At 39.2% G+C, this 25123-nt stretch overlaps 1 protein-coding gene across 1 annotated transcript in view; it reads right to left on the reverse strand.

Annotated features, from left to right (window-relative positions):
- Nucleotides 1-23954, reverse strand: part of LOC145994335 (inactive ubiquitin carboxyl-terminal hydrolase MINDY-4B-like) — a 439761-nt gene extending 415807 nt beyond the window's left edge. Inside the window, exon 1 of the mRNA XM_083130448.1 lies at nucleotides 23831-23954. Within this exon, the coding sequence (XP_082986574.1) occupies nucleotides 23831-23899 (69 nt within the window). The 5' untranslated portion in view covers nucleotides 23900-23954. The remainder of the gene's footprint in view (nucleotides 1-23830) is intronic.
- Between the last annotated feature and the right edge of the window lie 1169 nt (nucleotides 23955-25123).

Genomic DNA, 25123 nt, shown 5'->3' on the forward strand with positions numbered 1-25123 from the left:
CATAAAATTCGGCCAACAAGGCACATGGATTCATTGTCGTGAGACTGTCTCTGTTCTCAAAGTATGTAATCGTAGTAAGTTAGATCGGTAAATAATGAGGGACAAAATATTGTGAGGAAGGAAAGGGGTTGTGTGGAAATCTAATGTGAAGAGAGATGGACAGAAAACTTAGGCAATATCAAATGTAGCTAATTGCAGATATTTAAAAAATAATAATTACTGTAATAATTAACAACTTTGACGAAGTGAAAAATGAAATGACTGTGGGTGTATCAGAGAAAGCAAGTATCGTGGCTGATTCTATAGCTGCTACCGTGACAGAAGTGGTTTCTAGCGGATGCGATTGTAGTAAGATTGACGGGAGCGCTATAGAATGACTCGCATGGCCGTATGTAAACGGTGCTTTGGGGGTGGGTCAGGTTCAATCCCTGCTGAAACTTCTGGCGTGTCGTACTGGTGAAAGTTCTAAATAAAAAATCGACAACTTATTTTTAAATACTTATTCTGAGCTTTATAAATTTACAGCAGGGTAACAATACTGAGAGAACCCTTCCTTGGAACAATAAATACAGAATTTTCAAACATTTGGAATTCCTGACACTTATGCGAAGCAGATTTGATTCTTAAAATAACAGTCCACCCACAACCCCTCCACTTTCACTTCTGGCCGTCTTCTCTAGCGTTGTTTCTGGTTAAGACTGAAAATTACCTTATGATTGCCTCAACATTTACTTTCGGCCTTCAAATTCTATAAAGTGACTAATAAAGTGTTACCATACGCCCTTGACAATGTGTTCGAACCTAGAACGTCTGGCTTCGTAGCGCGTTACGCCCATCCCACCAGCTGACCGTGTCGTATAGATTTAACCTACATTCGGTCCCATAAAACAAGTGTATAGGGCAGTGGTATTCAAACTGTGAAGCGAGCCTCGCAAGTGATATGTCTACCAAGTTTGGTTGAAATTGCTCCAGGCGTTCGAGAGTTATGCTGGAACAAACACACACACATATATCCATTTTTATATATTAGATGACGGTATTACTAATTACATGCTTTGAAACAATTAAAATTCGGACTTAAGAAGCAATTTTCTTCTGGTTATTTTTTGCCCAGCGCGCATTATATTATCAGGAGAATAAGGGAAGAAATGTTTCAAGGCAGACCAAGCCAATGTTTACTGCTGCTTCTTGCTGAGGATAAAAGATGATTGATTTCGTCCTGTCTTTTGAAGGAACGCTAATAAATCTCTCCTGATTGCATCTCATCTATTTCCAACAACTTAATGTTTGATTGCTATTACGGTACCATAACATCCAAGGGAATTTCAAGTACGCTAGATCGAATGTTATAAGTCAAAATTCTATTGTTTTATTATGATTGCTTTAGTGAAATCACCGTTATACAGTATAGGCATGGAGTAGGGATTTCGATGTGATAGCAGCTTTGTCCCTCAGAAAAAGAAACCGGGCTCTATATAAATAGAATTTCATAATTTTTATTTGTAGTTTCCAGTTTTGCACGTAAAACATCTAACTATAATTTAAAGATCAGATTTGTGCCATTAATATGAAAGAAAATTCGAATATTGAATATTTCCTTGCAAACGACAAATAAAATTGGCAGCAAACATGGCGGCTGTGCGCACCCTGACGTTACATGAAACCCACCTATAGACAGTACAGCAGAAATTTAAGAAAAAGGTGCTGGTGTTTTCGAAATTGTGAAACAAAATAGTGACTGATGATCATTTTGAAAAATATTGTATGAATAGTTGATATTTTTATTTGTCAAAAAGTTTGTTTGACACTAGATAAGCATTTAATTAATGAAAGCTTTCTTCACTTACAATGTTAATTAACTTAAATATTCCTTTCACGTACGGAACTTTAGTTTAGTGTACTGAATACGAAAGATTTTCTCGTTACTTTATGGAAACTTTTATCACACTTTCAGCTCCCAATATTACAAAAGATCATATACTATTCCATTTTTAATATTTGTAAATCATATAAAATTAACACACAATCTACAATAAAACAAAGTATATAGAGTTTTAGAAATTTGTTTCTCTTTTATTTAAATATAATGTCATACCACTTAGAGGTTGTGAGTTATTATCGTTTGAAAATGTCAACACTTTTCACGTCACACTTTTGTTCTACTGTACAATGGGATTACAGTGCAAATTGTCCATCACCATGTTTGTGCACCTTACTTGACCCAATAAGAGCTTCAAGAATTAAAATAAAACTCAAAACAAGCTGTAGACAACTTCTGCACTAGCATACATAAAAATCCATCTCTTAAGAACACATAGAAAGTAGGACAAAATTTAATGAAAATGGTCATGGGCAATTTGCACGGTAATACTCATGGATCTCACTGTACATGCAGAACTCGAAATGCATCAAATCATGGTTGATGCATTTTTTATACATGTTGGCACAGTTAAACATGTATTTCTTGTTTCTTTAACATGATCGTGTCTGATCGTCCCAATTGATGCATTCTATTGCATCACAAATGATAAAAGTACCCTCTGATACATTTGTGTGCACGTCTAGATCGATCAAAAATGCATCATTAGCACATTATGCACGTTATTGTGTTACTGGCGAGTCACAAAAGTGAGGCATATATGTGTGTCGAATGACACATTCATTTGGTTCATTTTACTTCGATTTTCTGCCACTTTCGGCTAATCGCGAAGATGATGATGAGTGATAATATGATGAAATTGATGAAGAGAACACTCACAAGGAAAGCCCAGGCCGAGATTCGAACCCGGATCCCTTGCCGTCGTAGCGTGCTGTGCCATATTGCAGATGATATTTGTTACGAAATTGATGAAAGGGTCACTGCTGGATACATTCTGGATACTGTACGTACGGTATTTTAGTCTGTATAATAATTCATCTCTCCTATAATAATAATGATAATACAGTAAAACCTCATTAATCCGGACCCCGATAAGCCGGACTTCGCTTAATCCGGACAGGCAAAAGGAAAAATAGCAGAATGCAAGGTTTTAAATGTAGCTAGAAGCCAACAAAAGAGCTTCCCAAATAAAATGCAGTCAACCATTGGTAAAATTCTGTTTCCCGCAGACTTTCTACTGTACTGTATAGTGTATTTAGACCTATGCCCTTTAAATACACCATAATAAACGTGTCTTGTTGCTATCAACGGAGTTTTAATGCACTTTCTACTTTTAGGATATTTAAGTTAAACCGGACTTTCGTTAAACCGGTCAACTTATCCCCCAATTAGTCCGGATTAACGAGGTTTTACTGTAGTAATAATAATAAAACACTGTACGTGTGCCTACCTCACTGGACATAAAGAGACTATCTCAATCAGAATTCACGTATTTAACTAGGGTTAGTTAGTTGGTTGGTTAGTTGATTTGGTGTTTTAAGTCCATTTTATGCACAATAAGGCTAATCGGGACTGGGCCTACAGTTTAAAATGGGATCCGAACCACTATGTGCCTCCACCGGGTATCGAACCCGGGGCCCCTTGACTACAAGGCGACGACGCTGCCACTGCGTCATCGGGGAGGCCACAACTAGGGTTAGTTAAATGAACAGCCCCAATAACACTTGAAAGAAAGAAAACAGTGCATTATTCAAAGCGTTGAGGTTTTTCTAGCGTGCAGTCCACAGAAAATGCAGAAGACACCGAGCGCGAAAACTTTGAGAAGCAGGAAATCGCCCTTTCAGGTCATCAGACACAACAGAATCAATATGGAGGCCCGTGTGAAAGAACTTCCTGCAGAAAGCTGCTTTTAATATCTTCACATCCGGAACTCGCTGAAGATTGACGCACCAATTAAAGTTCAAGCTTTAACTTCACGATCGGTAGCCATCTGCAAATTCACAGACTCGTGATGTTCAAAGTGGCGATCTATTTTGGACCGAATTATCAATATGTTCCCCTCTCGTGCATATGAAAGCAGTAAATTTGGCTGTTATCAGCCGATGCTTTATGGAACCTTAACTAGATATTCTAATCAGGCAGAAAAGTTTAAGTCCATTTATGCGTAACATGGTATTTAGTTGTCGTGAAAGAGGTTATAAGATTTCCCGCCATTTTTGTCGTTCTTGCAGTGTATCCAACCGATGAACAGAAAATTGTTACATTTGGGGGCGAATGAGGTTAACATTTGCTCTTTTCGAGGTTTCTAAGTTAACTTATCTCCCACACTGTGGGATATTATCAATAGTTTCACGATTATCTAAATCTATTAAACTATTGATAATATCTAGACAACAGTGAAATAACACTACACGAAAATTCACGTCAATGCTCTAGAAGGAAATCTAAGCGTATGTAATTTTTCATATTCTGAAATATCCAAGAGGTTTTTCGAATGAAGAGGAAAATTTGAAAAAAAAAGCCATTTCGAATGTCAAAGGTACAGCCGAGGCTTAAAATTGAGAAACCGCTGTGAGTATTTTCTCTGCACATGCTTCTTCTATACGTATTTCTATCTGAGGGAGAGGATTTCTCCAATGACTGCAAAGTAGTCCAGTAACTCATTTCTTTCAGCTTGAGAAACAAATATTCTTCTTATTACGGACTTGCTAAATAAGAAACTGTTCCTCAGTGGCAAGTTGAGGAATCCATACATTTTTGTGTTCCTCTGTTTAGTCTCAATCTTGAAATAAACTTGTCACTTTTCTAGCAACTAGTTTCCATTACAGGTAACTTGAAAAGCAACAAATTTATTTCAATCTTGGGAAGTAATTTCTCTTCAATTTTGACTAAATTTGTCAAAAAATGACCTCAAGCTTGAGAAGCAGTAATTTTTCAATTTTGACTACATTTTAGTCAAAAAGTGACTAAATCCAGGTCAGGCTTGAGAAGCAATATTTATTCAATTTTGACTAAATTGTAGTCAAAAAAATGAATAAATCCACCTCAGACTTGATAAGTAGTGATTATTCAATTTTGACTACATTTTAGTCAAAAAGTTACTAAATTGATTTCTTACATTTGACTATATAACTCAGTGAAATGAAATGACTAAAGGCACGTAGTCACTTTTGACGAAAATCGGGTCGGTGCTAGTTTCAGTACTTGATTTAGTCAAAAGTGACTAAATTTTGCTCGTTTCTGACTAAGTCGTTTCTACAGTGCACAAACGTGGAAATATGCAAGGAAATCGTCAACTTTGTTGAATGAGGAATACAAGCAGAAAGCGATTAAGGCATTTAGGAAGGTAGGGACAAATGATATGCCGTACAACTGTTTGCTGTTACCATTCGTGTCTCCAAAGAAGAACACAGAGTGGCCAGAACAAACCCATGAGAAAGAAAAGTGGCAAACTACTTTCAAAAGGCTGAACTCGTATCCCAGTTACTAAAATTGTGTTCGTGTGGTTTTGACCTCGACTCCAATGATGTGAGGAAGGTTGTGTTCGAATTTGCCAAGTCCAATTTTATCAAAAATATTTTTTTCTAAATAAAAAAGAATATAAGGAATGAATTTTGCATGCTGTCAAGAAAAGCATTTTCAAGGCAGCATGACCAAAGGCAGCAACTCCAGCGATTGCAGAGTGGTTTCCGTTCCACAAGTGTTTATTCTCTGAATGAACAAAGTGTGTCGGAGAACAATTTTATGCCTTCCAAACCATATACCACCAGAAGACCTAGAAGGGGATACTGCTCATTTGCTGTAAGGAGTCGTTTCCGAAAGCTTTCTGTCGCGTTGATATTAAAGAAGTTCCATGATTTGCTGCCGTATCCCGTAAAGAAGGCACCACCATAATACCATGCCATAAAGAAGCAGAAAGCAGTTATTTTGACATCCCCTGAAAACATCCAGGACGTGCAAACAAAAACGGAATTCCAGAGCAAGTTGGAATATTAGAACAAAAAAACGGTTCTACAAAATTGATTGATTCATTGATTTGGCGTTTTAAGTCCACTTCATGCACAGTAAGGCTAATCGGGACTGAACATACAGTTTAAAGTGGGATCCGAACTACAATGCTCCACCAGGTATCGAACCCGGGACCCCTTGATTACAAGGCGACGACACTACCACTGCGCCACCGGGGAGACCGGTTCTACCAAAAGACGTGTGACGAGGGCCCGAACGTTCTCATCACCATCGTTATGTTCAGAGTCGCAAAACGTCAGTAATGAAGGAAACGATACCTTTTGTGGATTCTTTAATTTGAAGTAATAACACAACGATCCTGTCAGAGATAGGGAGATGCGGCGATGACCAAGCAAAATAATAAAAATTAGCAGTAAAATTAATAGGTCAGAATACTCGCATATTTGTGCGAAATGAGCCAGCTCGAAATACGCAAGAGATTCGCTAATTAGCGCATCGAAATGAAGCCCCAGAACTACCCCTCGCGCCGAACCCTCTCGGCAAGTTTCCTATTGAAGGCAATGGCGTTCGTCGGCCCAGCTTATCGCAGAATGGTGCGAATCTCTCTGTTCTCTGCCGGTGACGAGAACAACCGAACGCTTCCGAACAGGCAGACAGGTCCAACGACCTGTACTTTCCCCCACTCTTGAAGGTCTGGGTCATAACAGGCCCTTTTTTCAGTCCACATACCCATGTTTACAGCCACGGTAGGGTTTGTCTAGAGTTATCAAGATTCTTCCGAGTGTCCAGTGGCGTGCTCAAGGAGGGGTGGTGAGGATCATAATTCTGTTTAGGCTCATTATTCTTTGAAAAAAAGAGAAGAAAGATAAGGCAGGAAAAGATGGCAAAATGAGGACTTCGGGAATGACTACTAAAAAGAACACATAACCCCCCCACCCCTCTTCGAAAATCCTGGGCACACCACTCGAATGTCTGCTATTTCCACTGCACACATTGAACGATATGAATCTGCTTTTCATTATCAAAGCAACAATTGGCGGCGAACCATAAAGGTTCTTCTTACCTTTAAACGCGACAATCGAGGTGTTTGCATTTCAGTTTCCATCATATTTAATAATTCTCGTCGTATGGTATAGAATTATCTGTCTTTTGTAGTCGTAAGGTCTGTGGTATGAGCTTTTACATTGAATTGGCAGTTACCTTGGCGTTTATCGCAAAGAAATATTGTCCCATCCCCCCACTCCGTTGACCCCTCCAGGGAACGCCGCCTTAAAGTAGCACTGACCGTGCGGGCGGAGGGGTTTGCTTTCACGTTCAGGCTGAAAGCTATGCCAGCGATAGATTTTTCTACCAGCAGGGTCACCCATGCTGGACAGGTCTCAGAAGAGAAGCCAGACTAAGGCGTTCTGCAGCGTCCCATCGTACCTAGTATATCCTATCCTAATATTCCTTCCCAGTCCCAAACAGGCAAATGCGAACATCTGCATCTGTGTCCCACATTGTGGAGTGGCAAGTGCCAAGGCCTAAAGATGGCAGCCCGGGGTCAGAGGGCCAATAACCCACTACCCTTAAAATAGATTATTAAAGAAACCAAACTAGGAAATAGCCGGACGGACAAACTGTTGACGACCTTTGGACTCTAGTGGGGTTTTGGAATGTTAGAACATTATACACTCTGTAAAAAAAAATTAGCATCACTTCATTATTTTTGGTCGTCAGCATTTCGCTCGTAAATTATCAGTCGTTTTATTGATTTAATTCGACTTGTCGGTTTGTTTTCCTAACAATTATATAATTCACTATATCTGTACAATATATTTTTATTATTTAAGTCATAGTTGCGTACATAATGCACTTTACAGAACTAATAACAAAATTATTGCAAATATAGCTTGTGGAACGTTATCGGACAAAGACAATTTTTACAAGTAAAAAGATTGAACAAAGGTTTTAAATGCTTCATAATATGCCAATTTGTAATGATAGTAAGCACATACATTGACTAGTACTTAGTGTGGCCACCCCTGGCCTTCCTAAGTGCTTCCAACCTTCGAGGCAAGCTATGAATGAGATTTTGACAATATTCGTCCTCAATTTCATTCCAAACATGTACAATTGCTGCCATAAGTTCCTCTTTTGACCTGTACGACTGATAACCAAGTTTTTTGCACATCATAGCCCACCGGTTTTCTATAGGATTCATGTCTGGAGAGTTGGGCGGCCACCAAAATCTTTCAATATTCATATCATGAAACCTGTTATTCACCACCTGAGCACGGTGACAGGTTGCATTATCGTCTTGATTAAATAAAGTAGTCCAAATTCTGTCCAGAAAAATGATCTCCTGCAGTTTGTAGAACTTTCCGATTCAGGATTTCCAGATATTGATCAGCCTTAACGGTCCTTGTGCAAATATGCATCCTGCCAATCCCTTTTGCAGAGAAACATGCCCAAATCATAACACTGTCACAAAACTTTTGAGTTTCTAAAATACAAGATTTTGCAAGTTCTTCTCCCTTCAGCATCCACAGTTTAACTGAGCTGTCACTCCCCAACAATTTAAATCGCCTTTCATCAGAAAATATCACATGTTCCCAATCTGTATCATTCCAGGCGCCATAACGTGTGACAAACTCACGTCTAACTTTTGCATGTGCGTTAGTTAGTCTGGGTTTTTTACGTGGGATGTGTTTAGAAACACCCTGTTTCTTTAGTCGGGATACTACAGTAGCATGAGTAAGATTAACTCCCACCTCATTTTGAAGTTTATGAGCAATTTGGCTTGAACTCATTCCTCTGTTCTTCAGTGCCATGTCCTTTATCATACGATCCAGTCGAGGTGATGTATTTTTCTTTCTGCCATAGTGACTTCTCAGTGATGATTTTCCATGTTCTTGTTGCTTTTGTAGGCAGCGGCTAACTGTGGATTGATGCATTTGAAGTTGTCAACCAATTTCTCTCTGAGAATGACCATCCATATGCAAAGCAAGAACCATTCCTTGCTTACGTGGTGAAATGTCACACTTTCTGCCCCTTTTTGTCAAGAAAACACGCTCAAATACACTATACACCACCAGAACACTTCACAAATATGATAACGTATCCAAACTGTCAATAATGAACATGTAGTTTGAAAACATAAAACACGTCACAAGTTGCATTACTAACAATCGTTTCACAGATTCCTGACAATTGATTACAAAGCTTTGCAGCAGTAACTGATTGCAACACCCTCCAGCGGACACTCCAAACACTAAATCAACAAAAGAATAACACCACACTACGCAGTGATAACAGACCAATGCTTCAATCAATTGATTTCAAGTTTTGCAGGAAAGATGCATGCATGTGAAACTCAAAATTGTCAGCATCCGTAATAAGAATACAGTGATGCTATTTTTTTTTACGGAGTGTATGAGGCAGGAAAATTGCAACAAGTAGAAGCAGAAATGGAGAAATATAATTTGGACATCCTGGGAATGAGCAAAGTGCGTTGGAATGAATTTAGAGAGATGAAAACATCTAGTGGTATGACATTCCTCTATTCAGGTAGACCAAATGAAGATGATGAACATCGTAATGGAGTAGGCATACTCATAAACAAGAAGACTGCTCGAGGTATATTGGACTGGAAGCCTGTATCTGAACGAATAATTATGGTCAGATTACAGGCAAAGGTTAGAAATGTGAGCATCATACAATGCTATGCACCTACAAACCAAGCGGAAGTAGAAGAAAAACAAGGGTTCTACAAAGAATTACAAGACACTATAAATAAGGTTAAGAAGAAAGATGTTATTATATTAATGGGCGATTTAAATGCCAAAATTGGCTCAGATAATGTTGGACTGGAGCAAGTGATTGCCAAGTATGGCCTAGGTGATAGAAATGAAAATGGGGAACTTTTTGTAGATTGGTGTGCCTCAAATGAAATGACTATTGGTGGTACACTATTTGCACATAAAAATATACATAAGATGTCTTGGGTATCCCCAAATCATATAACTCAAAATCAGATTGATCATATAGCTATATGTAGGAAATGGAGAACATCCTTATTAGATGTGAGAAATAAACGTGGAGCAGACATTAACAGTGATCATCTTCTTATGGTAGCCAGTTTTAGGGTAAAAATTATGGCCTCAATTATGACTTCAAGTTGCAACTTCAAAACAAATATCAAGAACTAGGGGAGCTGGATGGTGATGAGGTGGAACAACACTGGGAAAAGGTGAAAAATACATTTACAACGGTATCAAAAGAAGTTTTGGGATATAGAAACCCTAAGGAAAAAAACTGGATGTTAGAGGAAACTTGGAGGAAAATAGAAGAAAGGAAACACATTAAGAAGAAGATGAATATGTGTAAAACTAGGAAAAAGAAAGCAGAATTACAAGAAGAATATAGGAAAAAGGATCATGAAGTGAAATATAGTGCGCGAGCTGACCGTAGAAAATGGACCAGCGAGTTAGCCGGGAAGGCAGGAAAAGCAGTAAATGAGGGAAATATGAAGGAAGTATACCAAATTACAAAGATCTTGTCTCAAAAGAAAACCATACGGAATCGCCCAGTGAGAAATAAAGATGGAGTACTCCTTACGAATAAGGAAAATCAGCTCAATAGATGGAAAGAACATTTTTCAGAAGTATTAAACAAAGCCATAGAAGGGACAGAAGATTTGCTTGAAATACCGGAAGAAATGCCAGAATATGAAATTATTCAAATTAGATAAAGAATTGAATATTTATTAAATATAAAAAAAATGTTAGACCCAGTTAACGAAAAGTAAAGTTTCTGGTGATATTTTATGAATGTTAGGTTGTAAGTAGTGATTACAATATAATAAATTGGGCGGAAATGAATCACCCTCGATTAAAGAACAAGTATATTTTCATTATTTAACGAGATAAGGAAGATGGCTGGAAACAGAGTCCGTTGGCGATGCTTCGTTCAGGCCCTATGCTCCGTAGCGGAGTAACAGGAAATAAGTCAAGTTAGTTAAGTCCACTCCGTTGAAAGATCCACCCTGAAGTTTGGCAAATCTTGCGATGACTACGCAAAAATGTCCAGCTTCGCCACTGGATCCTGTGTCTGTGAAATTGGGTGATCGGGTACACTGGCAATAAAATCTAAAGAGTGATAGCCTATCACAAAAAATGTGTGAGTGCAATAGGTAACTGACCCGTTTCAACCCTCGGATGTGACCCGATTCACCCAAACTCCTAAGGGTTTTTGATTGATTGGTTTGCTTTATTTTACTTCGCTTCTTGCGCCACTTTCGGCTAATCTGCGAAGATGGGGATGAGCGATGATATGATGAAATTGATGAATGGACACTCACAAACATCCATGCCCAGGCCAGGATTCGAACCCGGGACCCCTGGCGTCGTAGCAAACTCTTAAGCCTCGGCTGGATGTTTCTCTCAACAGCTGAAAACTGCTTCTCCTTCTATTGACAAAATCTTCTAACATATGCTTCCAATTTCGATGATACTCTGCAAGGCTTTTCTAGAAGGATACACGGAGGGATGTAATGATACAAAAATCAATTTGGGATTCTAGTTTAGCGTACAAAAAATTGGAAATTCAGCATTAATTGGATCTGAAACCAGCTTTAAATGGGGCGTTTGAAGAGTTTAAAACCATTTTAGCATTTAAGTTCAATATTGTGCATCTTAGTGTCCTGAATTTATATAGATAATTCTAAGCGTTTGCACAATATCTTCAACAGAAATTACATAATTTTATTAAAAAAAAGACAAGTATTTAGTTCCCACGCCTTCTGCAAGTTCGAGGATTTTCCGCTTATGTCGCTGCTGTCGCTTCTGGGCAAGCAACCCTCTGAATGTGTATTCTCCCATCTGCGGCACCGGTCATGTGCCGCTCGGAGCGGAGGAGGGGGAGGGGGATGGTTTCACACCGCAATTTGTAAACTTATCTTGCTTTGACATCTGGTTTATGTTTTGTCCGCGCAAAGACCTTGGAAACTCAGGGAAGTGCATTCATTCCTTCAGTGGGTGGCTACTTTCAAAATACAAGACAGACAGTCTTGGAAGTCGAGGAAGTGAATCGCCTTCACTTAGTTTACACAAATTACGTCGGTTCGTACAAGTCTGATCCGAAACAAGAAAGCCAGTTACTTCGTTGACTTACTCTGTGATTCTATCCGATTTTTTTACATATCTAGGTTACAGGCGCGGCTCGTGCATTATTTACCCGGGGGTTCACTGAAGTGATGTGACATATATTCACTTTCCGCAAAATATACTTCCTTCGCCCAACAAAAGGATGGGGGAGGGTTTAAAAGCTTTGTCAAGAATTCTTTTTATCTGGGAGTATAAGGTTTTGTTGTAGGGGTGTGCGAATAAATTTAGGGCTGAAACTACAATAAATTGTGCCTTTATGAAAAAAGTTGAGTTTTGTTGGAATATCATGGACATCCTCAAGTAGGGGCAAGTAATATATTTTTTCCCCACGAGGAGCAAAAAACACTCCTTCAGTCTAAAGTTACTGCAACGCTTTTATAATAATTACCAAAAATTACTGTGACTGAAATTAAATTATATGCGTGTAATATATAATTTTTTGTTTACATTCAATTTCCATGGGGGGCGCGGCCCCCTTTTCCCCTTCCGGACGTCCATGCTGACTAATCAGAACTGGTCCTACATTTGTTAAAGGGAAATGGCAACTAATGGCATGCGCATACTAGAAATCGAACCTGAGACCCTTTCATTTATACGCGACAGGTTTGTTCAAATTTGGGGCTGGTCGACCAGCACACGCTTTTTTTCAGTGGACAAGGAAGTTTGTTTACGTTAATTATGTGCATTTCTATCGGTCATTTCTTACCTGCGCGGACAGCAACGCCTACACTGCATCAAATGACATAACCTAGGTAAAGTCCATCCCTCGTTTCACTCGCAGCATCACTTAATACTTTCCAAGTATCCAAGCACTTCAAAAACTAAAAAACTTGAGACTTTGACACCGAGCGACAGCGAGTCACGTCTTCGCGCCATTCTTTCTCTTTCGCGAACCCGAAGTGTTTCCACCTTTAAGGAAAAACCTCTGAATGCATGCACAAGGTATTTTGGTAATGTATCTCCTTTATTTTAATTCATCGCATCTAATTCCAGCTTCTATTTGTTTCCACTCATCCATCTCTGACACAATCTTGCATTTATTCCAAGAAGTTCGGTGCAAAAATGATACAAGAGAAGATTGAATATGTAATGTGTGCACTTCAAACTTGAACCGCACGCAGCAACACTGGAAGGGAGGAAGCAGCGAGAAAGGAGCCTTGTCCCGCGCCTTCTGCGAGAGAACGAACTGCGCATGACCGTTGGGTTGAACATAGGTTCTGCAAATCTCATCGCCCATGTATTTTGTCCTATACCCTCCTCGCGCTTCTGCTCCCGCACGAAGCTTTCACAATGGCACGAGCTGTCCTGTGGGGGTTCAACTGAGGGTCTGTATCAGGGCGGCCGATTCGCGGTTTCTTCTTCTCAGCAAGAGAGTTCGCCGTGTTACGGGCACAAATACATGACTTATTGTGTAGAATTTTTAGCGAAATAATGTGAAAATTTAAAGACATTGTTCATTGTTCATTCTCGAGGTGATTATCGTATATTACTGGGGGTTCACTGATCCTGTGCGCTATAGGGCCAACCGCGCCTGCTAGGTTATATGCATCATTATGGGAATTGAAGAAAATGTAGGATGGAAGAGGGTGGTTCAGAGATTCCCATTTTCGCATTTTGACTTTTGTTTTTACCTAATACAATAATTATACTTATACTAAATCATTTGCGCCGCGCTGAGACCCAAGAACTGACATTTTAATTTATTGAGGCTCAAAATAAATAACAAAATAAACATTTAAATTAACGTTCATCATCATATTATTATAAAACGTAAAGCGCAAAATTTAATAGGACGACAATGCTCTGTGTGAGTTTGGTGTGGAGTAACAAAATTTTAATAAATTTATTTCCAAATCATGAATTTCATTTGAAATTAATGATCTCCCCGATCGCATAGTGGTAACGTTATCACCTTGTAATCAAGGGTTCCCGGGTTAGGGTCCCACTTTAAACTGTAGGTCCAATCCCAATTAGCCTATCTGTGCATAAAATAGGACTTAATACAAAAATTAATGTAAGATTATGTAAAAATTGACAATTTTGACTGACGTGTCGGCGTTAAATGAACCTAAAAATTAAATGACAAATTACACAAAAATAACAGAAAAATTACGAAGGGGAAAATTTATGTTACTGGTTGGAAGATATAGAGGCTGGGGAAAATGAGACAGGAGACACTTACCTGGAATCCCCTTTAATTTGAACAGTGACTTGACATTGGTAACATTAACTAAGGAAGCATTCATTCATTAACTGACATTCGAGCCTATAGGACTTATGACATTACGGTGCATCACAGTCAGAAATCTGGAGAAATCTTAATATTTAGTTACAAGTGGGATCCAAACCACTCCTTCGGAAGAGACGTGTCTTCACCGGCTATTAAACCCGGGGCCCTCTGATTACAAGGTGTTACCTTTAAGCTACCTGGGAAGCCCTCCTTAGTAATGCATAATATTTGAATACAATTGAATTGTGTTCCTTTTCCAGCAGTTTAGCGAGTAAAATTTTAAAATTTCACTTACACTCGAAACTAGGGCGACTTTTTTTTCGCCTCATTTGAGCTGGAATGATACTTGGGAGAGTCTAGAACTTGTAATACAGAAAACTAACTTTTATTTATAACTCTTTTATCTCTGTGTGTGTAAAACCATAGTATCTTTTTCACGATTAGGTCTCTTCAGATATAGAGCTTCCTTCATTTCTTGCCCTTCTCTTTCTCTCTCCACTTGCTCGTTCTCTATTTCGCTTTCTACCTTTTGCTTCTGTTTCTCATTCTCTCATTCTATAGTTTTTTCTGTATGCCTATCTTTTTGTTTCTCTTCCTTCCTTTATCTCTTTGTCGTTCTGTACTGTTTCTTTTCTTTGTTCCTTTTCTCACTCCACCGTGAGAAATGTTTATCTTCATTTCTCTCAATCGACCCCTTCCTCTGTTATTATAGTCTGTTTTGGTTGGTTTTCCTCTTCCATTTCCTCTCTTTTAGTCTGTTTTGCCTCTTTATTCCCACTGGAGGCACATGGCACAGTGGTTCGGATCCCACTTTAAACTGTAGGTCCACTCCCGATTAGCCTTTCTGTGCATAAAGTGGACTTAAAACCACAAATCAATCAATCAATCAATCTTTATTTTCACTTTCATTCTCTATCCTTTGGTTTTTAAGCATCACGCTCCAGCCTCCTTTAGCCTACCCCGCCCCTTGGGGTGTCGTCCTTCAATGGTACCTGTTTATTTGAGAATGGGTGAACCCCAGAGCCGCTTTATGAAGAGAGAAGGCCGCAAAAATCCGACCTCACAAAACACGCCCAGGAACCTAATCTTAGTTTCCAGCAGGCCAGTGAGACGCCCAGCCGACTTTACAAAGGGAAAACTTCCCTGTTATTGTCCTTCAATACTTCTTCTTCTTCTTCTTCTTCTTCTTCTTTTTTTTTTTTGGAAATCAACTTTAATCTCTATTTTTTCATTCCAAAATGAATAATTTCGGAGAATTAGAGATTATAAAATGGAGTTCACCTTGGCTTTTCTGTCACTTTTGAGCCGAGGACTATTTAGGGGAGGGAGATCCAGAGGGCATTGCCATACGCAGAGGGGGTGCTAAAGGAGCTACAGCCCCCCCCGAAATTTTTAGAAAATAAAAAAATTCAAATGAAGGTAGTAATAAAGTCGAAAAAACTCAAAATGAACCCCAATAACCATTTTTGTGTTTGAATTACTTTTAAAACGAAGGATTAAAATGGTAATTTGAGCTCATACGAAATGAAAATAAAACACCAACACTGAAATGGATTTACGGCAATGTATTCTATGATTCAACCAAATATTTAATCTGCCTCTGTTCAGTAAAGGTTAGATTCATGACACGGAACCCGCATTCACATTCAATTGTAGATATTGGTACAATTTCAATTGAATTCATATAATCCTTGACCTTGAGTGAGGTGAAAATGTGTCTAGGCTGACATGATTCCATAAATAACACGTTCTTAATCGTCTAAATGCCATGTGTGTGTATTTAATAGGACCATATTCATATTCAATAAATATTCGATCCTTGATCTATTTGACATTCATTTCTCATTTCATTTTTTTGCGATATTAACTACACCTAAGCTAGATAAAGAATATGTGTTGTTATATCCCTGTACTTACACCGTCTTTTTGCCTATTCAAGTAATAATAATAATACATTATTAATTAATTTACATATTTAATTAATGTCATTAATCTAATGTGAATACTTTAATTTCATCATTTATATTATTATTATTTCTGAGACTTGGTTCGGACTCTCCCCCCCCGAAATATATTTCTTGATACGTGCCTGCTTTTGACTAATCTTGATTGATTGATTGATTTGTTGTTTGAAGTCCACTTTATGCACAGGAAGTCTAATCGGGACTGGACCTACAGTTGAAAGTGGGATCCGAACCACTGTGCCATTTGCCTCCACCGGGTATCGGACAGACTAATCTTGAGTAATAAAGGTCCCGAGTTCGGCGGTTATGTACAGAATGGTATTTGAAAGTGAAGGGGAAGTGCTCCATCTGCTTGCTAATGTTTGGTTATTGTGGGGAGACTATATATGTACAATTTATAATATATCGATGCTTCAAGAGTAGTTGCCGGAAATTTTGCAAATACCTCACTCTTTACGTGCATCTATCAATATCTCCAACTATTAGAGCACAGCCAATTATGATTGTGAACTGATAGCAAAACGTTTGTTTGTTAAACTTGTTTTAAGACCAATTTATGCACAGAGAGGCAAATCGGGACTGGACGTATAGTTTAAAGTGGGATCCCATCCACTCAGTGGGGTAGCGCAGATCTTTGCCCCCCCCGCAAGTAAAATATTGAGGGGCCCCCTTAGTGTCACAAAAAAAATATGATGCCAGAGTGGGACGGAGGTACAATAGTTAGATAGTTATCTGCCCTCCCCCCTTCGTTGTACAAGAAATTAACTTTTACCTCAAATATTATGCCTTCCCATTTTTTTGTTATCGACTTATATCACTGTAGTACCTTCTTGAAACTAAATCAGGATGGTCTGAAGCTCTGAAAAATAACTGGAAGAAGAATCTGGAAATATTTTCTCTAATTCAACGCAGGGACACAGCCAGGAATCACTTTTGGAGGAGGGGGAAGCTTCCCGCTGCCATATATTTTGTTCCTGATGCTTTGTATTTTTGCTTGAAATATTTTTTTTTAATGAAGTTACATATATTACACAGATATTAAAAAATACTGTTTTGGTGGAATTGTAAAAAGATAGTAAACACTCCTCTTTTGGACTTTGAGGTGGACGTGCCTTCAGCCCCTAAACCATCTCCTGGTTCCTCCAGGCCAAGATTCAACGTAAGAGTCGCTCATATTAGCCTTCTAATACTGAGTGAGTAATATACTCAAGCAACAAACTTATCCTTCAGTAAAGGGGGTTGAACCGGATATCTAGATTGTCGGTAGTAACCTATCACAAGGTAAATTTCAATCTGCTACGAAGAAATAACTGCAGACTCTAGTCTTGAGTGATAGATAATAAAGCTGCGAAGGAACTCTATTCACTGAAAATTTGTCACTCCATGAAATGCAGCTTGGAAGGACTGAAACCTCCCCCCCCCCCAACAAAATAAAAGAAGGTTGCCACAGGTTAGTAGACCTCAACATCATTATTCATAATTTTAATGCTGCCATTCTTTTTTCGATAGACCAGTGATCATACTTTCTTAAATACTTTTTCATGAAACAAGAACCTTTTTATTAATAGACCATCAGTGCTCGAATTTTCCTTTTTTCTATCCCCAACGCGAACAAGGAAATTTGCAGCGAGGAATTTTCCCTTCGAACACTGCAGATCAAAAAATCGTAACACGTTGGAAAAGAAGAACTAGTTCGACAGAAATGTCCACAAAATGCCAAATTGTAAGAAAAATGAACTTACAAAATTACACAAAATAATGGTCACATTTAACTCATACGTTGTATACCCTGCGTGGCAGAGGATGGGATAATGGTCTTTACAGCAAAGGGATAATTTACTATGGGTTTACTGAGGTTTTCGGTCCCTTTGAAGTAAAACGTAACAAGTGTAGACAATATGGAAAATTCATTTCAGCTCTTATTTCAATATGAAAAGAATTGGGACCCCCCTTGAAAATATTAGGTGGGAAGTTACATTTTAAATATCACGTGTAAAACTAAAAGGTTACGAATTAACAATTTTGATGTTTATTGTAAAATAAGGATAGACTGGTTGAGCAACTGAATATTTCTACTGGATTCATAACTGTAGACAATTGACACGCTACACTACGTTTACGACAAACTGCGTAGATACAAAGGAATGAGATGAGGGATATTTTCCTATCGATGGACATCTGCGAGCAAGTAAGTTAATTCTGCATTTCGGAGGGGGACCCATATGACAAGTTACTGGGGCCCCTCTGGCTGAGATAATACGTCACTGCTTGTTATCGCAGACGTCGTATATGATGTTACTGGGAACCAGATTTCTGTTTCGTAAATCGATTTTTTTATAAGCGACACTATATGTGGAATTTCTGCGATTATATAAAAAATTCAAGAACGCATTGTGGGGCTCCTACACCTCGCCCCCCCCCCCCCGCGTTGCGGGGATTGCGGGGGTGGCTGCTACGCCACTGGAGCCACTACGTCTCCACCGAGTATTGAATCCTGGGTCCCTTGATTACAAGGCGACGACGTCACCACTACGCCATCGGAGAGGCCCTGATAACACAAAGTGTGTAGCTTCTTGTACGAGAACAGTAACCAGGCCCGTAGCCAGGCAGGGGCCAGGGGGGGCTCAGCCCCCCCTGACAAGGTCTCCAGCCCCCCTGGCACTTCCGCGAGCCCCCCTGACATTAGGTAAAACTATTTTGTATTCTAATTTGTTTGAGGTGAACAGTGAAAATGTAGACAGAATATATTATTTTGTTCACAACTTCGTTCGTTCATCTTGTTTATGAGCAGAAGTCTAAGCAGCGGCAAATGTTTAGAAGATTATCTAGACTTTAGAAAGTTCTTTCATAGGAAGTCTTCTTTATCTGTACCATCCCTGCTCCTATTGCAGCCTCTCGCTTGACAGAAATCTGTGACTTTGATGTCATTATCCACATTCCTTCCACATCTGCGTCAAATGTGAACAAATCCCAAGTTTTAATGCTTTGGCCGGGGGTGGAATGTACGGTAGGCACTATGATTGAAGTTAATATTTACATTTTAACATGTATGATATAAATATCTGTATCATCAAAAATAGTATGGAGTGTGTATTAAGGGATGGTGTCAGTGGCAGTCATTAGCACTTCAAGAGAGATATAAAAAAAACTGTAGTATTTGTACATGATATTTCTAAATTTTATATTTTAAATTAACTTAATGACCCTCGACACAGATAATTTACCTTCATTTAATACTATTAAACTTTTGAAAAATTGACTTGGTTTACAAAGCCCCCCCTGATATATCGTGAGCCCCCCCTGGAGGTCGGTTCTAGCTACGGGCCTGACAGTAACAACAGAATCCTGATTCCAAAGCTGAGAATTTATATTTTAGGTATTTTACTACATAATCTATGTTAGTTGGCCATTTTACTGTAACAAAAGGAATGTACCGACGGAAACAAGAAGAAACATGCAGCTTCACAGTGCATAGGCTGGTAATCTCAAAGGACGATGTGTAAGGTTTTTTTCAACTAAGGAAAGGAAAACAGTTATTCTTCAGGGTTTCGGCACATCTGTCAATGGCCAGTGGGAACGACCATTCATTCTCCCCCTCTCCCTGCCAGATCGTAAAAGCAGCGAGGTCGGGTTGCTGAAACTGGGTAACGATGGTAAGAATATGGGAAATTTGTGACTGGGAAAAAGAAGAATTTCTTGAAAGCGACGTCAGCGCCTCCCTCGTGTTCCCTTGATACTGTTGTTAGAACGGAACTAACGACACTCGCGAAATTTGGATTTCTTTCAACATCCAGCCGAGGCTTAAGGGTGAATAGGGACATGCAGAGTTGAAGTCTAAATGCTCTGGGCAAAAATAATAAGAGAACTTAACAAATTATTACTGGTTATTACAGTTCAAGGATCGATTTATTACTATATTCCAGGAATTTTTTAATTTAAATGTCATTATAAGAAATATATACATACATTGTTTGATTTTTTGACCCGATTCCCCCAAGTTACCCTATTTAGTTTTAACGTTTCGTGGGCGATCACTTAATTTTAGATGTCAGAGAAGGAGACGATCATTCTTCGCTTTTGTAAATTGACGATATACAGGTTTAGCCGTATCGGGGACGATCACTTAATATTAGACAGCAAAGAAGCTATTGTTAATTACCAATATGTTAACTGATTAGTTTTAGATGTTTTGTGAGTAGGCAAGTATCTCGAAATATGTTTGGGGGAGGGGACCGAACCAACTGTCACAAAATAATAATGTTTAAATAAAAATAATTATTACATTAAATTAATTAAAATAGTATTAATTTAAATATTCAAATTAGATAAAGAATTGAATATTTATTAAATATAAAAAAGTTGTTAGATCCAGTTGACGAAAAGTAAAGTTCCTGGTGATATTTTGTGAATGTTAGGTTGTAAGTAGTATGCTTACAATATAATCCTTGCTTTGCAATAAATAAGGCGGAAATGAATCACCCTCGATTAAAGAACAAGTATATTTTCATTATTTAATTTTAGTTACTTTATTATTACATTATTTTCTATATTTAATATTTGTAATTTTTAAGTCGTCTTTCTTGGGGTCCGGACCCCTGGACCCCCTCCCCAAATACGTCTTTGTTCTTCGCTTTGCCCTCAATCCGGCCATGTCGTAATATCGTAAAAATTGTCTTGGGGGTCGGTCGCATTCCTTTACCCTTGAATGCAGTTTCGACATCCAATGATAAAAATCTACTGGAGGTGCGCGTCGTTAGAAATGAGTTTCCGTACACAATGGTAATGTTCGTTATCGATCTCCTCAACCACTGCGATAAAATCTGCCGGCGTGTGGCTGATCGACCATATAATGGCTCCCTGTTATGGGATTGACTTATTTTGTTTGAATATAATTAACTCGATAGCACTTGTTTTCAAGCTTGTGTGAAACTTTTAAAGACTAAACACAAAATGCTATTCAACATCTTTCTAGTTCCTTGAAGAAAGCTCCAAGGTAGCTTTCAGACTGAAACGACAGTCCACAGGTGGGTTTCTCACCGAAGTGACAAGCGACAAGCGACACGGCCACTTGTAGTCTGTAAAAAACATTCGCGGCGCATGCGCGATCAACAAGCCCGAGGCGACACGATGCACTATATAATGAGAAAACGGTCCAGTCCGAGTGACAAGCAACATGTGCAGCTTCTCGTGTCACTTTGGTACGACGATTGCATATATTTCTGAATGTTCGTAAGCAAATGACACGTGTCGCTTTTCGTTGAAAGCTCCTTAAGAGCAATATGGAAGTAAGGTTTGTTATCCATAAACTAATATTCTTGGTTGTGCTAGTGAATCGACATCAGTTAAAGGTGACGCAGCGGCCTTAGGGAGATTTCACGCCAAATAGGCAAACGACACGTGTCGCGTGTTGCTTGAGGACTTCACCAATCGAAAGCAGGCTTGTGGGCTTGTCATCGAACTACAGAGTGAAACGATGCTGTTTATTGGTTCGTTCCCAAGCTACATGTGTCGCGCGCGTGTCACTTGCCACTTCGATCTGAAAGCTGCATTACCGATTGTACCGGGTCGTGACATCAGTTTATTTAGACCCAGGCGGCAAGCGTCACATGTCGCTTGATTGTTGTTCTTGTTATTGATTTGGTGTTTTAAGTCCACTTTATGCACAGTAAGACTAATCGGGAATGGACCTACAGTTTAAAGTGGGATCCGAACCACTGTTCCAAGTGCCTCCACAGGGTATCGAACCCGGGACCCCTTGATTACAAGGCGAAGACGCTACCACTGCGCCATCGGGGAGGCCCACATGTCGCGTGAAAACAAACTTTCACAAATAAACACAACCATGTGTGTGACACGGAAAACTACGTCGCTCGGACCTGGTTCAATCAGGGTTGTCAAAGGTCCAAGAATTGTACAAACATTCAATTCCGGTCCAGGAGAGAAAATCAGCAAGCACAAATGGGTTATGGACCGTAAATAACATTTTTATCTTTAAAGTATTTCAATTCTGTCCTGGGGACCTTTTTTTCGGATCAATTTAAATACGGTCCAAAGTTCCGCGATGAAATGAAACAATACACAACTTGGACCGAATTTAAGTTGTTCGAGGAAAAAGGTTCCGGTCCTGTTTCAGAACCCAACAAAAAGCATTAGAATTTAACAACCCTGTTTTCAATGCAATGCATCCTGTCGCCCAGGTTTGGTGATTGCCCATGTGCAGTGTATGTTACTTTTGTTTCAAAGACTGAAGGTACTGTCTCGCATGTCACATCATTGTGAAATCCACCGTGTCACATGTAGTTTGTAGCTTATGTCTGAAATCTCCCTGCCAGCAGTGGCTGCGATTAGGGGGGGGCGAGGGTGGCAGTTGCCCCCCACTTTTCGCCACTTTTGCCCCCGCACTATGCTAACTCTTACCTACAAAGGGAAATGTACTGTCTTTGCCCCCCGGTTTTGGGACCCAATCGCCGCCACTGCCTACCAGCATCGCATGTTTTTGTAACCACAACAGATCTACAGTTTAAAGTGGAATCCGAGCCTTCACACTTTATTCCCGGTGGGAATCGAACCCGGGTCACCATGAAGTCTCTAATCAACAAGTGAGTTGCTGAAGTCATCTCGACTCAGCGCCTGTCGCTAACACCCTCGCTCATACTCTACACTTTATATAGGCTCGTCAGCTAGACTCGTACACCCAACGGCAAAAGAAATAGTAGGCGAATTGTCCATTACCATTTTCCTTCAGCCCTTTTTCCACAGTGTGACGGCCATGAATTTAAATGAAAACCAACAAGCAGAGGAATTCCATATATTAAAACAATATAAGATGTAAAACTAAAGAGAATGATAATAGTGATGGGCAATTTGCCTACTATTATCGTTGCCATTGACTGTACAATCAGCTGATGTTTTGAAAACAATCTGACTTTAAACAGGAAAAGCGACGAAATCCACTGTTTGCATGGGAAGATAAATGCACATTGTTTTTAATACTATCAAAATTGTTTTTGCCAATGCCAGTGTACAGCCTCAACTACAGTATATTGAAAATTCAAACACCTTAGATTGAAATCAATATGTTTTCAACAACTTTCCGCACTTTTCATTTTTCGGTGCTGTGGGACCGGACTTTTGAATCATCCTGTATATTTCCCACAGCTAATTTAATTTAAGTCATAGTAATTTACGTTAATTATTATAAGGTATTGATAATTACAAGTAGGATTGGTACAGGGTCGTCGCAGTAATGCAATTTTTATTAATTATTTTTCTAATTATTTTTTCCAAGTTATTTGAATTTGGCCTAACAATGATTACAGATAGAGATGAGCACAATAATTCATTTTCTGAACAAAACTGTCACAAACATGTGAAATATTTTATCTATAATTCTCTCGATTTGTAACCATCAGCTAACGTAATTACTTTGTAACCAAGAAGCTCGAATTTTATTTCTAGTCCCGATTATCATTGTTATTTGTAATGTAATGCTCTCAATACTTTTTATAATACTTAGTCATCACTTTTGGGAGGGGCAAGTGTCCCCGCCGTCCCCTCGTAAATTCCCACCCTGCAGCGGTTACGCCACTGCTTGCAGTAGACCCTTTACTTCTAAAGAGTTGTTAGTAAACAAAACACTTACCGTCGCTTCGGCATGTGAAACAGGTGTCGTTGCGTGGCGCCTGAGTCGTCTCGCTGCAATTTTCTCCATGTCGATATTCTCTGCCGGTTCTTTTCACCACAAAGGATAGACTGCCCACCCTGCGAGAGAGGCGCCGCGGCGTAGAGAACAAATGAATGACTAACTCCGTGCGCAGCCAGACGGAAACAAAACTCGAAACCAAGTCGGTCAGGCCAATGGCTGAAACTGCGTACACCTCGGCGGTAAGAGCCAACCACGAAGGCACGAAAAAACAGTCGAATAGAGACCTTGGATCTGCGAGTGTGGAAGGTGCGTGTAATTTCGTACACGTTCGCTACTTCTCTCCTTGTGTCATATTTCTGTTCACCTCTTGTGTCTTTCTTCATACTTTCTCCTCTATTCTTGCTTCACTCCTCAGTAGGGTGACCATAAGTTCCGTTTTGACCGGGACAGTCCCGTTTCAGAGGCGTGTCCCAGTAGATCCGTTCTATATTATTAAAAGCCACTATTTGTCTGTCCCATTTTATAAAAATCTAGGAATTATCTTGAAAACCAAGTCTAAAATTTGAGACACATTTCATGCCAAAAGAGGTGTATTGTTTTGTGCAGGGGTGCCCGCAGGAGGGTTTCATGACGCTCCTGCATCATGGAATTTTTTGTGAGGGGGACAAAATTTTATACCAATTCTGTATATCTTCACACAGAAATGGGGGGGGGATCGTTTCGTTTGATTGACTTCTTACTGATTTTTAGTTATGGTTATTATGTACAGTTTTTGTACCTACCTGTGGGTGATCGCGGCGATATGGTTGAAATGAAACACCACCTCATATGCCTTTAAAATCGGTTTGGTTTGGGTGGGCTTGCTGTTCGTATTAATACAAGGTTAGTCAAGCAGACAAACTGCTAACAATAAGGTTCAGTACACTAACTTAATGGCCTGCCCACCTAAGTCTTCTTGATTTAATTATTCTAATAATATCTGGACAGGAATACCAATTGTGTAGTTCAACATTATATAACCTTCTCCACTCACCTGTCTCTTCGTCCCTTGTAGGTCCAAATATTGTTCTAAGGATTTTATTTTCAAATACTCTTAATTTATGTTTCTGTTTTAACTGCCTGAGCAGTTTTGTACGTTAAATGATAGCAAACATGAAAGTGAGCCTAAAGTACTTAATAAGCACATATTGCTTAAATACGTCTGCATTATATTGTTTCGCAAATTTTGTCTGCCCATAATAATTTGAGTAAATAATTCGCCTCAAATGGGGGCGGGGGGTGTTCTATCTT

Source organism: Lepisma saccharinum, chromosome 10 (genome assembly GCF_977018435.1).
Source record: "Lepisma saccharinum chromosome 10, izLepSacc3.1, whole genome shotgun sequence".
NCBI classification, from domain to species: Eukaryota; Metazoa; Arthropoda; class Insecta; order Zygentoma; family Lepismatidae; genus Lepisma; species Lepisma saccharinum.